Source organism: Notamacropus eugenii, chromosome 2 (assembly GCF_028372415.1).
Source record: "Notamacropus eugenii isolate mMacEug1 chromosome 2, mMacEug1.pri_v2, whole genome shotgun sequence".
Taxonomy (NCBI): domain Eukaryota; kingdom Metazoa; phylum Chordata; class Mammalia; order Diprotodontia; family Macropodidae; genus Notamacropus; species Notamacropus eugenii.
The window spans coordinates 310,833,414-310,848,081 of NC_092873.1; the positions used below are offsets into that span (position 1 = coordinate 310,833,414).

General features: G+C 42.4%; 1 protein-coding gene across 5 annotated transcripts in view; it reads right to left on the reverse strand.

Annotated features, from left to right (window-relative positions):
• Positions 1-1,888: 1,888 nt before the first annotated feature.
• TMEM98 (transmembrane protein 98) overlaps positions 1,889-14,668 on the reverse strand; it is a 31,043-nt gene continuing 18,263 nt past the window's right edge. For all 5 annotated transcript variants that reach the window (XM_072644955.1, XM_072644952.1, XM_072644953.1 and 2 more), the window contains 2 exons: positions 6,538-6,597; positions 1,889-4,703 (listed from right to left, as the gene is read on the reverse strand). In XM_072644955.1, coding sequence (XP_072501056.1) covers positions 4,496-4,703; positions 6,538-6,597 — 268 coding nt within the window. In that variant the 3' untranslated portion in view covers positions 1,889-4,495. The remainder of the gene's footprint in view (positions 4,704-6,537; positions 6,598-14,668) is intronic.

A 14,668-nucleotide genomic window follows, 5' to 3' on the forward strand; every position in this document is an offset into this window, starting at 1 on the left:
AAGCAGAAAACTGGGAAAGAATTTTTGCAACTAGTTTCTATGATAAAGGCCTCATTTCTAAAATATATAGAGAACTGAGTCAAATGTACAAGAATTCAAGTCATTCCCCAATTGATAAATGGTCAGAGGACATGAACAGGCAATCTTCAGAGGAAGAAATTAAAGCAATCTATAGCCATATGAAAAAATGCTCTAAATCACTATGGATTAGAGGAATGTAAATCAAAACGACTCTGAGGTACCACATCACATCTATCAGATTGGCTAACATGACAAAACAGGAAGATGAGAAGTGTTGGAGAAGATGTGGGAGAGTTGGAACACTAATTCATTGTTGGTGGAGCTGTGAGTTGATCCAACCATTCTGGAGAGCAATTTGGAACTATGCCCAAAGGGCTACAAAAATGTCCATACCCTTTGACCCAACAATACCACTTCTAGGACTGTATCCCAAAGAGATCATAAAAATGGGAAAAGGACACATATATACAAAAATATTTATAGCAGTTCTTTTTGTGGTGGCCAAGAATGGAAATTGAAGGGATGCCCATCAATTGGGGAATGGCTGAAGAAGTTGTGGTATATGAATCCAATGGAATATTTTTGTTCCACAAAAAAAGATGAGCAGGCAGACTTCAGAAAAACCTGTAAAGTCTTACATAAACTGAAGCTGAGTAAAGTGAATGGAACCAGAACACTGCATACAGTAACAGCAACATTGCTTGATGGCCAACTTTGATAGATTTAGCTCTTGTTAGCAATGCAAAGATCTAAGACAACTCCAAATGAATCATGATGGAAAATGCTGTCCACATCCAGAAAAAGAACTAACGAGTCTGAATACAGATCAAAACGTATTGTTTGCTCTCTCTTTTTTGTTGCTTCTTCTTTCTCATGGTTCCTTCTTTACAGCATGACCAATGTGAAAATACCTTTAATCTGAATGTATGTATATAACCTCTATCATATTGCATGCCATCTTGTGGTAGGGGGAGGGGAGGAAGGAGGAGAAAACTTGAAACTGAAAATCTTATGGACGTGAATGTTAAAAACTAAAAATAAATTAAATTTTTTTAAAGAATGTACATTATAATTTGAGGAGAGACCATCAAAGCAGCAGGTGTTTTTCCAGGAGTTTCCCTAAAAGAATAGAAATTTGAACAATCTTGATCATGTTGACAAGAGACCAGCAGCCCTAAATTACTAGAATTACAGCCAAACCCTATGAGTCTTACTTTTTTGGACACTCATTTCCTTATCCAGTTTATAGATGACCCAACTTACTCTTATAGTAAAAGAATATTAGAGCTATATTGACCCTGTATTTGAAGTCATAGCCTCATAGATTCAGGTTGGAAGAGGCTTTTGGGGAGCATTAAGTTCAACTTTCTCATTTTACAGATGAGGAAGCTGAGGTTCAGAGATGTTAAGTGATGTGCCCAATCTTGTTACATAGGTAAAAAGTTCCAGGAGTAAGATATGAATTCAGGTTCTCTGACTCTAGTACATCACCCAACAAACAAACCAAAAAAAAAAAAAAGTTAGACCTGAAAATAATGTTGGTGACTTTCTAGTTCAGACTTTTCATTTTATAGATAAAGAAAATGAAGCCTCAGAAAATAAAATGCTCCTCACAAGGTCAAACAGCAGGTTAGTGGCAGGACTGAGACTACAGCCCAGCTGTCTTAGTGGATAGCTGTGGTGTTCGCAACCCAGCATAAAACCTTTCCCTCCACTTCCTTGAATTGGCAGACAAGGACTGTCCCAAGAAGGGAAGTTGCCTCCAGGAAGTTGGTTAGCTTGCAGGTGAATGCATCTCTGCTGAAGGATGGCATCTCCTGACTCCAGGTCCCAAGGGGATCTGAATAGAAAAGTCAACACATCTTAGTTCTCATCTGTCAGTCATGAGCATCCATTTTATTGCGTGATTTCTACTTGTTCAACATATAAAATAAAAGCAAAACTACTCAGTAGCAAGGAGTACACATGAACAACTTCTGGTAAGTTTGGTTCAATGTATCTGGAGAAATAAAGGCCCTTGCAGTTGTGAGTCAATATGGGTTTGGTTGTGTTGGCATTCAGGGTCTTTTATATGGATGTCCCAGGTGTAATGCTTGTGGGAGACAGTGTGGTTTCCAGGCCACTAAAAAGCCCCCTTACCCTGGCCAAGTTCTTCCATTAACTGGCTATACACTGAAATTTCATGCCAGACTTTCATTTTTCTTAGTTTAAGGATCTGACCTCTTTTAAAATGAAAATGAGATGTCCTTGGAATCATCTGATAGCAATTATTTACACTGTAGCTAAAGTGAGTTTGGGACATTTTCCCAAGACTCCATTTTGACAGGGGGCCCAAACAGAATAAAATCAATCTAAGTATCAAATTGAGAAGTAATAGAAAGGAGCCAACATCCAGTTAAGCATTACCATTTTCCCAGGCCTGAACAGCCTTATCACCACAAGTTGATCCTACTCATCCTGAGCTTCAGAAAGCCAGAAATCAGTGTATCTGAAGTGGAGATCTTAGGAACTCAAACCAATAAGGATCTCATCTGAGCTTGGCAGGCACCCTTTGGCTCTGTGTATACTGAAATCCAACCTTCCTTCCCTGACCCCTAGCTCCCCAATAGGAATTTGAGTAACTTGTTAGTTTGTATTACATGGATGACCATAAGAGACCCTCCCTCTCTCCTTCCCTCTCCTCCAGTAAAGGCCTCCCCCAGCCTCAACAATGGACCAGTCTGCAAGTTCCCATCACCTAAAAACGTGGCTTCCCGACTGGAGTACCAGGACACTATGGCCTTTGGGTGCATTGGAAAAGGCACCAAAATTATCTTTAACTCCCAGAACCAGTTCTAAGTTTTAACAACTCAGCCTAGGGCCAAGACGTTAAGGAGAGAGATTCCATCTTCTGTGTAATAAATAGTAGAGTCTGATACAGAACCAGTTCTATGCCCCAGTCAGTGAGTGGGGAGCTAAGGAAATGCCTTTTATTCCCCTCAAGGGCAGAAAACAGGCTCTAAGCAGACCTGGGAATATGGACTCTCCCATAAAATGGCAATACATATTGAGACATTAAAGTCTTCTAGTTTCAGTTCTGAGTCCCTTAAGGCTCAGTGACTGAGGAGTACCCACCCACACCCCTTATACCAACTGATCTTTTGTCGTTTGTTAGACAGATCTCAGAAAAGAGAAGGGCTCCCAAATGTTCCTGAATTGTGTCAATCTCCTTAGAACAGTATCTCCTAAATTTAAAACTGGAAAGGACCTCACAGGCTACCTGATCTAGCCCTTTCAATTTAAAGAGAAAGAAACTGAGGCACAGGAAGGCTAAGTGGCTTACAGGATAATAGATTTTGAACTAAAAGTTTCCTTAGAGGCATCTATCTAATCCAATTCCTTTCATATTATAGGGAGGGGAACTGAGGGCCAGAGAGATCATGTGACTCTGCCCTTAATACCTTCACCTAGATTTCTGAGCAGGGACAAGGTATTCAGAAACTCAACTTTAGGATATGTCCTCAGGGTGTCTGGGGAGAACAGATTCCTCTCCTAACATTTGAACAGAGCAGGCAAAGATAGGTTATGCCCTTGACTATAAATGGCTTGCCTATCTTGATAAATTGTTTGTTTTAGTGGTTTTGAATAAGGCTTTTTCATAGAACCTATGATTTCATTGCTATAGTACTTAGCAGAGTTATTGGCATGTAGTAGGTTCTTAATGAATGTTTCTTCCCTTCCTTCTTTCACTGGTATAGGGAACTCCCTGTGAGGAAATTTCCTCTCCCAAAGCAGGTTGGAATTTCTAGTCTTAGAGAGTTATTGGGGGCATTGAGATGTTAAGTGACTTGCCCAGAGTAACGCCACCTGACATGTCAGAGGTAGGATGTGAACCCAGTTGTTCTTAGCTCCAAAGTCAGCTCTATAGCCACTTTTCCATGACTGATTCTCCATTATATGTCCCTGAGACCTCAAGGTCCAAGTTTCAATTCTGAGTCCTCTAAGTCTCATGACTGAGAAGTACCCACCCACATCCCTTCTACCGGCTTACTCTTTTGTTATTTGCCAAACATCTCTGGACAGAAAGGGGCCCTCCTTTCCTATTTCCAGGATTATATAAGTAATGTAACTCAGTTAACTAGACCTAGAAAAAACCTAATTGTGCAGACCACCAGGCCATTGCCAAGATATGACAATCCAGATAGTAGCAGTGCATGCAATGTGTAGGCATGGGTCTAAGAGGAAATGATCAGTTCTAGAGTGCTCAAGCCATAAAAGTGACAGCCAATGTCAGACACTGTAAGCTCTGACATGTTGGCACTGGTCACCAAGGGTCACTGTAACTGAGATGCCAGTGGGTCATGAAGCCCTACTCATCTATGCACAAAATAGCTTTGCTTGAGAGCTGAGCAAGCCAACTAATCCTACAGAAAAAAAAGACTGAAGATTCATCGAAGTGCCAGAGGTCTGATCCCTCGTGGCTAGCCAGCCACAGCTAGATAGCTGACTGCTCTTGTAGGAAGCCCTCAGCACCCGGGAGGCCCCTCTCTGGCTCAGAGGCCAAAGCCGCCTCCCGGAGGACTTCCATGTGCTCCTCAGCTGCTGAGAGTGACTGGTCGATCCAATCCAGACCACCTGTCAGGTGGCAGGCATTTCTGGTCACCAGCACCAGGTGACTGACAGAAAGAAGGAGGGCAGTTGTCCTGAAAAAAACCAGCAGGATTAGGTAAGATTACTGTTGATGCTGTGGTTAAGGGTAGCTAACATTTATACTAAGCCTTAAGGTTTACAAAGTATTTTACGTATGCTGACTTAATTGAGTCCTTACAATAACCCCGGGAGGTAAGTGCTATTATTATCCTCATTTTATAGATGAGGAAACTGAGGTAGACAGAGATGAAGTGACTGATCCAGGGTCACATGATTAGTAAATGTCTAAGGAAGAATTTGAATGCGGGTCTTTCTGTCTTCAATTCAGTACTCAAATCCATGGTACCACCTTGCTGCCTCCCTCAGCTTCTCCACATGGAGTAAGGGGCAGAGCCTGGGATTTGAATCCAGGTTCTCTGACTCTGAATCCAGCATTGCATCCTGAAGAGCCACCAAAAAGTGAAGACAAAACATCTCTGAAGAGGTCATGATAGCTCATGGAGAACAAAATTAGGATTTAATGGTTTGAAAAACAATTTATACATGTTACAGAAGGATGCAAGCTAAGCACATGCTACATGCCTCAACCTGGAGTTAGCTAGTGGTGTTTCTGCCATAAGTGAAGCATCGGGGATACCAGAACAGGGGAAATGACTAGCTTTGGGGCTTATAGTGGGCAGCTAGGCAGTGAAGTGGATAGAGTACCAAGACTGGAGCCAGAAGAACTCATCTCCCTGAGTTCAAATCTGGCCTCAGACACTTCCTAGCTGTGTGACTCTAGGCAAGACTCTTCACCCTGTTTGCCTCAGTTTCCTTATCTGTAAAATGAGCTGGAGAAGGAAATGGCAAACCCCTCCAGGATCTCTGCCAAGAAAACACACATGGGGTCATGAAGAGTTAGGCACAACTGAAACAACTGAGCAACAACAACGGTGGAGATGGAGGAGGGACAAACATGGGAGAAACAGTTACTACCACCATTTGATGTTGACCTGGTCAAACTCTAGTCCCCATCCAAAAGGGGAAGAAGTATGGCACAGTGGAATGAGTGCCAAACTTGGAGTTACCAGATCTGAGTTTGACTTACTGCCTGTGTGACCTTGGGCAAATCAACCTCCACGGGACTCAGTTTTCCCATCTCTAAAATGAAGAGGTTGGATTTGATGCCCTCTGAGATCCCTCCCAGCCATAAAGTTATAATCCTATCATCATATGCCAGTTATTAGCTGAACTACAGTCAGAACCAAGGGAGGCAAGCCTTTGGTGTCTGTAGAATGACCAATGTAGTTCAATCAATAAACATTTATTAAGTGACTTCTGTGTGCCAGGCACTCTGCTAAGTCCTGGGCTGATGAAGGATTGAAGTGTTTAGGGGTAAGGATACGATCTAGCACAAGTCTATTGTTCGACATTGAAATCTAAAACCTAAGGCTGGTTCTGTCTACTTTCAAGGACTCTAGAATTGGGATTATCTCATCTCTAAGGCAGAGCAAAATGACTGATTAGCCCCTAAGAGGTTTGGAATATGCAAGATCCCAAACTTAATAAATGCTACCCCAAATTCCAAAACCCAGCTCTAGCCCCACAGGCTCTAGTAGAGCTGGAGTGACCCTAGATATGTAGCAAGATGTCATTCCTGTTGCTGGGATATTGCCTGAAGGAGCTCCCTCATAACTCAAGATTAAGAACTTTAGGTTCTCATTAGGTCCCATGGAGGGATCCAGATCCCTAAGAAGAACAGAGGTTACTATATGACTGACCCATCAGCTCCTTCATTACAGGGTAATTGACTCATCTGCTGACTCACTACCTAATTGCCTGAAAGTCTATTTCACTCCCCTCCACCTTTGGCAAATGAATGACCCAAGTCAGGATGTGGCTCCTCACCTGGCATCCAGAAGCTTAGGGTCCAGTGGAGGGTACATTGATCTCACAACATCATCCACTCTGCAAAAAGAAAAACATTTTGTAAATATTTTATTAACTTTGAAGTTCGATCACCAAGGGTCCATCAAGTTTCTGCTATGGGTCAGACACTGGGCAAGCTATGAGAGCTACAAAGAAAAACCAACAAGGTCTTGCCCTCAAGATGCTTACAAGCTCTTGTGGGTAACATTATGCACACAAATACATATATTATTTAAAAATACACACAAAGTCATTTCAGAGAAGGCCCATCTATAAAATGAGATGATGATAGCACCTGCATCCCAAGTTATTGTGAGGATGAAATGAGTTCATATTTATATGACACAGTATAAATAGCCACTTTTAAGATGATGATCATTCTATCCTTCCCAAGCACCTAGCACATTGCTGAGGCAGACCTATCCAAAGGGAAAAGCATTGAGTTTGGCAGCAGAAAGACCTGGATTCAAGTCCTGGCACTCATCCTTCTTATCTGTGTGACTCTGGGCAAGTCACTGCAGTTTTCTAATCCATAAAAATAATGTTAGACTAGATGACATCTAAGATCTCTTCCAGCTCTCCATCTATGGTCTCATAGGGTTACCTTGTACTTCTTTTGCTCTGCAGAGTGTAGGAAGGGTAGGTGACCTGGACTCAGGGTTTTAGCAGCAAAGAAAGAGCTCCCAGTGTGGAAACTCCCTTCACCACTCCAACTATCCACAAGGTCATGCTGTCCCTCACCTCTGATACTTATTATCTGTGTGACCCTGGGCAAAACAACCTCTCTGAGCCTCAGCTTTCTTCATTTATAAAAACAAGGGGATATTTGACTCAGGGAAATTAAGGGTCTTGCATCAGAAGATGAATTTGACGTGAGTCCTCTGACCTTTCCAATTCATAACCTATTGCTCAATCCCTCACTCTCTCATATTTTAGCTCTTGGTACTCTGTTACTTGCCATTTACTGAATGACCTCCAAGTCCCTTCTGCTGTAAATCTGTGCTCCTATGACTTTGTACATATTAAGTGCTTAATCACATACAGAATTTGGAGAAACCTTAGAGATCACCAACTCTAGCTCCCTCAGTGGCCATATGGAGAATCTGAGGTCCAGAGAAATAAGATGACTGACCCTAGGTAATATAAGCAAAAATCAAAAATCAAAAGCCAGGTCTTCTGAATCCAAAGTCAACATTCTTTTTATCATACCACTAATTTAAGGCATATCTTTGAGGGTTTTGTTGGAAGCATGTCCACAGGATCAAGGGCTACTCCTATAAAGAGAAGTATCTGCTAAGGTTCAGTTCAAATACTATTTTAGCGTACTGGTCTTGCTTTGGTTTGAACTTTGACCTGACCCACTGACGTCCTACCTGGATGCCTCCCCATTAGTACTCAGGCCACCCTAGTCCTCTGCTCTGGAGCTGCACCAGCTCTGGTCCTATTCTGCCAAAGAGCTTTGAGTATGGGCCCGTGATCCTTGGGTTGTATGCCTATCATCCAGAAACCAGCCTAACAGGGCTGAGGAGGGCTCATCAGCAGGAGCTTGTCCAACAAAGTTACATTTGGAGAGAATGAAGCACCATGAAAAGAGCACCAGATTTGGGGTTCAAATTCTAGTTCCATTATATAATGGCTATACAACCTCTGTCCAATCATTTCACCACTCTGGATCTCAGTTTTCTTAAATATAAAGTATAGGAAAGAAAAGGTAGACTCAAAGGCCTCTGAGAACTCTGCCAACTATAAACCTACAATCCCAGCCCTGCCAATTATTTCCTATATATCCTTGGCAAGTGAGAGGGGAGACTAGGAGATTAGAGACTACAGCTCTTCAAGCTGTAGATACATGAGCCTATGAATCTGAATAGCCTCAGTTTCTTCAAATGTAAAATAAAGGGAAGGGGCAGTCTGGACACATTTTAAAGTCCTTTCTAGCTCTAAATCACTGGTCTATAAAGTCAGGAGTTTTTTGGCCACAGTAACCTTTAGGCACAGAAGATCTGTACACTGCATGAATGGAGAGAAGGTCCCCACCTGATCAAATCCTAGGATCATCAGGTTTGAAGGCAAAATGAAAAGAGGATAGCAGAGAATGAGATGGATAGATAGTGTCATGGAGGCACAGAGGGGCCTGATGTGCTATGTTCCATTGGGTCACGAAGAGTTGGACATGATCGAAAAACAAAAAGGATGGCCAATCTAGAGCTGGCAAGGCCCTGAGAACTCATTTAGTCCCAACACACATCTATTATACATTTGAGGAAACTGAGGCTCCAGGAGAGGATAAGTGACTTGCCTGCCATCACACAAGTAATAAATGTGGTGTGTGTGTGTGTGTGTGTGTGTGGAGGGGGGAATTCAGACCCACATCCTTTGATTTAATGGGCATTTTTCTTTTCACTGTACCAGGCTTCAATACAAGTTAAATCCTCATACAAATCAGTGATGGTTCTTTGAGTTCAGATGATGGACTCAATTTAAAAATAAAATGGATTGAAGGGAATAAGTAGGGTGGGAGGGATAACGGAAGGGAGGGCAGTGGGAGGAGGGAGCACTCTTGGCGAGGGATAGGATCAAAAGAGAGAATAGAAGAAACGGGGGGCAGGATAGGATGGAGGGAAATATAGTTAGTCTTACACAGCACAACTATTATGGAAGTCATTTGCAAAACTACAGACATATGGCCTATATTGAATTGCTTGCCTTCCCAAAAGGAATGGGTGGGGAGGGAGGGATGAAGAGAAGTTGGAACTCAAAGTTTCAGGAACAACTGTTGAGTAGTGTTCTTGCATCTAGGAAATAAGAAATACAGGTAATGGGATATAGAAATTTATCTTGCCCTACAGGACAAAAGAGAAGATGAGGATAAGGGAAGGGAGGGATGTTAGAAGAGAGGGCAGATTGGTGATAGGGGCAATTAGAATGCTTGGTGTTTGGGGGTGGGGGGAGGGGAGAAATGGGGAGAAAATTTGGAATCCAAAATTTTGTGGAAATTAATGTTGAAAACTTGAATAAATTTAAACAATAAAATAAAATAAAATAAAATGGATTCAATAAATGCTGTCCATTCTGACTTTGGAGCACAGTTTAACTCCAGGCCCTGCTGACAGTCACCTCGATGCCTAGTCAGAGAGGAAACAGGAAAGATTTATTGTTCAATTTCCAAGAAGTATTTGAGGAAGAATTCCATTCAAATGTTTTCCAGGAGTTGTTGAGCTGGTGAGTAAGAAGCCCTCAAGCCAGCCCACTGAGACCGTCCTCTGAGAAAATTAGAAGGGAGGCTAGTCAGTCCCTTGCTTTCTCTGTATGCTTTCAAATCTGACTCCACCCTGCCTGGCTCTGAAAAAAGATAAACACAGTCCCTGGAGTAAGTGGACAAGAGCAGAAATAAGTAAAGATGAGGAATGAGGGATTGAGCAACAGGAGGAAGGAGAAAGGGATTGGTGAAGAGGAGTCAGAGGATGTCAGTTTGCATCCTTACCCTAATGCTTATGGTCTATGTGAACTGGAGCAAGTTACTTTATTTCTGTGTACCTCGGTTTCCCCATTTGTAAAATGAAGGCAATTGGACTAGATCATCTCTAAAATCCCTTTCAGTTCTAGAGCTATAGTATATAAATGGAAGCAGGAAAAGGCATTGTCTCCTGTGCTTTTCTTGAAGGGGTGAGAGGAGATCAAGGGAGCAGCAGTCCACCTCTGAGCTCTACACTAACTCAACCCCACCTTTATCCACCACAGATATCCCCCAGAATATTATGTATCCTTAGAATTACTCATCTTCATCAATCAACTAACCTAACACTAAATTCCAAAGTGGTGCAATGAATGAAAAGATGGACCTAGAGTCAGGAAGACCTGAATTCAAATCCATCCTTAGACACTTGGTTGTTGTCCTTCATGCTCAAAGAGGACCAAAATGACATCACCATGATAAAGTGAAGTTTCAATGTGTCCAACTGTGGCTGATCAGACCAATATGAGCTCGGAATGCTCTACCACAGGTTAGGCACAGATAGTCCTTGTGAATATTTGGGGTGGATATTCCAAATGTGTGTTTCCTACATTTACTTTGTGCTGTTTCAATTCTGCTTTGCTCATAGAGCACAGCACCCTTTCTGATATGGGCACGCCATGCTGAGCAGTCCTGTGCCAGTGTCTCCCATGTTGCACAGTCAAATCCAAAGTTCTTGAGAGACACTTTGAGAGTGTCCTTGTATCCCTTTTTCTGACCACCATGTGATCGCCTGCCCCATGCAAGTTCTCCATAAAATAGTCTTTTTGGCAAGCGTACATTTTGCATTTGAACAACATGGCCAGTCCATCGGAGTTGTGCTCTCTGAAGCATAGTTTGAATACTTGGCAGTTCAGCTCAAGCAGGGACTTCAGTGTCTGGTACCTTATCCTGCCAGATGATCCTCAGAATCTTCCTAAGATAGTTCAAATGGAAGCAATTCAGTTTCCTGGCATGGCACTGATAGACTGTCCATGTTTTATAGGCATACAACAATGAGATCAGCACAACAGCTCCGTAGACCTTCCGTTTGGTAGTCAGTCTAGTATATCTCTTCTCTTCCAAATTTTTCTTCAGAGCCTCCCAAACACTGAACTAGCTCTGGCAATGCAAGCATCAACTTCATCGTCAATGTGTACATCCCTGGGAAGTATACTACCAAGGAGAGTGAACTTATCCATAGCATTCAAAACTTCTCCATTTGTTGTAATCAATGGTTTCATGTATGGATGGCATGGTGGTGGCTGATGGAGCACCTGTATTTTCTTGGTGTTAATTATTAGGTCCAAATTAGCACAGGCAGCAGAGAATTGATCCATTCTTTGATGCATCTCAGCTTTAGAGACTGCATTGAGTGCACAATGGCCAGACATTTACTAGCTGCATGACCCTGTACAAGTCATTTAACCTCTGTCTGCCTCCTTTCCTCATCTGGAAAATGAGGACAATAATAGCAGTTATTTCCCAGGGTTGTTGTGAGGAGAAAGGGAGACAATTTTGTAAAGTGCTTTGCAAACCTTAAAGTACTTTATAAATGCTACTATTAGCTCCTTTCATTGTCCGTCAGTAGATTACTATTACAGAAACTTGCCTGGCCTGCTTAAGCAGAGCTGGGGTGGGGATGGGGTGGATCATCTATCCCTGAGAAGTGTCACTAAGAAATAAGGATCAGTGTCTAGACTGCAGAAAGTTGAGTCTCCAGGGTCAGGGGTGAAAAGACAAAGGTTGGAGCAAATCAACTATTGCTTTCTTTCCAGCTTGGAATCCCATGGTTGACTTTGTCTCTTGGAGTTGGGGTATAGGCTCCATTTAGGCAGGCATAAGGGGGAGATTTACACCCAGGGGTGGGGAACCTGTGACCTGGAGGCCACATGTGGCCAAACTGAAGTTTGGATTCAGTCCAAGGGTCACACTTGAGGACCTAGAGGGCCTTGAGACTGCAGGTTCCTCACCCTTGCTTGCAACCATGAGCTAGGGACAAAACCAAAAAAGAAAATAGAAGTGTCTTTGATACATCTCCATTTCTTCCCTTCCCTCCTTAGTCACCAGGTCCTTACTTGACATCTCTATGGTCATCTCCCCTCTCCAGGCTCCTCCAAGACAGTCAGGCTAATTCTTTCATATTCCTCCCACAGGACTAAGTATTCCAGTCTCAGACAAAGTTGCTGACTGTTTGGAGACTTAGTAATCTTGCTTTAGTCAGTCTTCCTGACACCAAATTCAACAGCCTCTCAACTGTATTATCCAACCTGTCAAGGTCAAGAAGATTAAATGAATCTCTGGAGCTCAGATAGAATGTTGAATACAGAATTCTGCATCTTTTCCAGGAACTTTGGCAGGGAGGGGGGAGGGCTTCCCCACCTCTGAGAAAGTAGAGAGCAGAGATGCTGAAAACTTTAGAGCATAGAGAGATGGTGTCAGAGTCAGAAAGATTCGAACTGGAGTCACCCCGTGACACATCCTGGTTGTGTGAGCCTGGGCAGATGATTTAACTTCTCAGTGCCTGGGCAACTCTGTAACAGATTTAGTCAGTCTATCATTCAAAAAACATTTATCAAGTATCTAGTGAATGTAATAACTAAATAATAATTGTTTCTCTTTTACCCAGGAAACCTGAGGGTCTTCCCCTCTCAGTTTGATTTTTTCTGTTAAAGGGGCCATCCCTCAAGTAACTACTTAAAGGAGACTATTCATTAAATGGGTGTATCTCACTCAAAGTGCGAATGTGATAACCTTAGCCTGAAAGTGCCAGAGTCTCCCATTGTATCCTGGGTCAATCTCCAGTCGTCCTGATGAACATTAGGCCGTTGAACCCAGATGGCTCAGGAGAAGAAAGTGAGGTTGGTGACCTTGCACAGCTCTCCCTCACCCAAATCAAAGTCAACTACAAGTCATGTCATCATCTTGATGTCATGGTCCTCTTTGAGAACAAAGGACAAACATAACAACTTGCTATGTACTAGAAGGTGCTAAGCGCTAAGGATACAAAAAGAAGCAAAAGACAATCCCTGCCCTCAATGAGCTTACAGTCTAATGACAACAAACAAACCAATGTATACAAAATACATACAAAGCCAACTATAGACAGAACACATAGGAAATAATTAACAGATTCAAATCAACGACAAAGGACCCATGAAGGAAAACACTACCCACCTCCAGAGAAAGAACTGATATAGAGAACTATGTACTGTATAGTTTCACATTTATAGGTATCTGTGTCAAATGTCGGCCTTCTCCAGTATGGACTGGGAGAGAGAGAAACAGTATAGAAATCAAATGTAGCCAAAAAATATGTACTGGATTAAAAAAAAAAAAATCCTGACGTATACTCCAAAAATAAAAAAAGCTAACAGATGCAAGGCACTGCGATTAAGAGGGGTTGGGGAAGGTTCCTGTAGGAGGTGAGATTTACATTGGGACTTAAAGGAAGCCAGAGAGGTCAGTAGTCAGCAGAGGACGGAGAGCATTCCAGGCATGGGAACAGGCAGAGAAAATGCCCAGAGCTGAGAGATGGAGAGTTTGTTCATAGAACAGCCAGGAGTCCCGTATTACTGTATCAAAGACTACATATTGGGGAGTAAGGTCTAAAAAGATTGGAAAGGACACCACCACCAAAACAGAACAGGAAAAGGCATTTCATGGCTCAAGCACATTCACAAGGTGACCACTAGGTGGCAGTGACACCCTAGACTTCCAGACATCACAAGAAGCTGGTTTCATTTTTCATCAAAATATCAGGTGCAAATAAAAGGCATTGCTGGTAACTAAGATTAAACAGGTGCCTAGTATATGCAAATCCTGTTCCATTGGGACTACAGTCCTTCCCCATCCTGACTGAGGCAATAAACAGCAGAGAGTTGACATAGTATGGTGGAAAGTTCTAAGAGAATCTCCATTCAAATCCCATATCTGCCACTTGGATAAATCATTCAGCCTCTCTGAGCCTCAGTTTACTAAAATGAAAAATGAAAGGACTAGACTAGATAACCTTCCAACTCTGGATAGTGCTTAAAGCAGTCAGCAGAGATCATAGATTCAGAGCTAGAAGAGAACCCAGAAGTGAATCAATTGAATTTGATCAGTGGACTGGTGAAGAAACTGAGACCCAGGGAAGTCAAGTCACCCCACAGGTTAACCAGTGTAGAGCTAGGGAATATGTCTCACATATTGGTATCTGGTGTTGAACACTGTGCCACCCATTCGTTTTCATCTCCTTGAAAGCCAGGGACAGAGAAGAGCAAAGGGGAGCCAGTATGGGATATATCAGAGAGGAAAGGGGAGGGAGAGGTGTATAACCACTTGGGACCCTGAAGTTTAGAGCTGGAAGAGACCTTCAAGAACCCCTAGTCCAGGAGAGCTTCATCTTTTTTGTGATGGACTCTTGTCAATCACTTTGGTGGAATCTATACATCCATTCTTGACATGATGGGTGGGGATTTTTTTAATTCATAATTGAAGGAGAGGCTAAATTTCAGTTAAGGGTTTGTAAAAATGGAGACGTAATTTTTTTCCCATTTAAGTTCAAGGATCCCTTAAAATCTACCCACAGATCCCTGGGAAGTCTGTGAACCTCAAATTTTTAACCTGATCTAA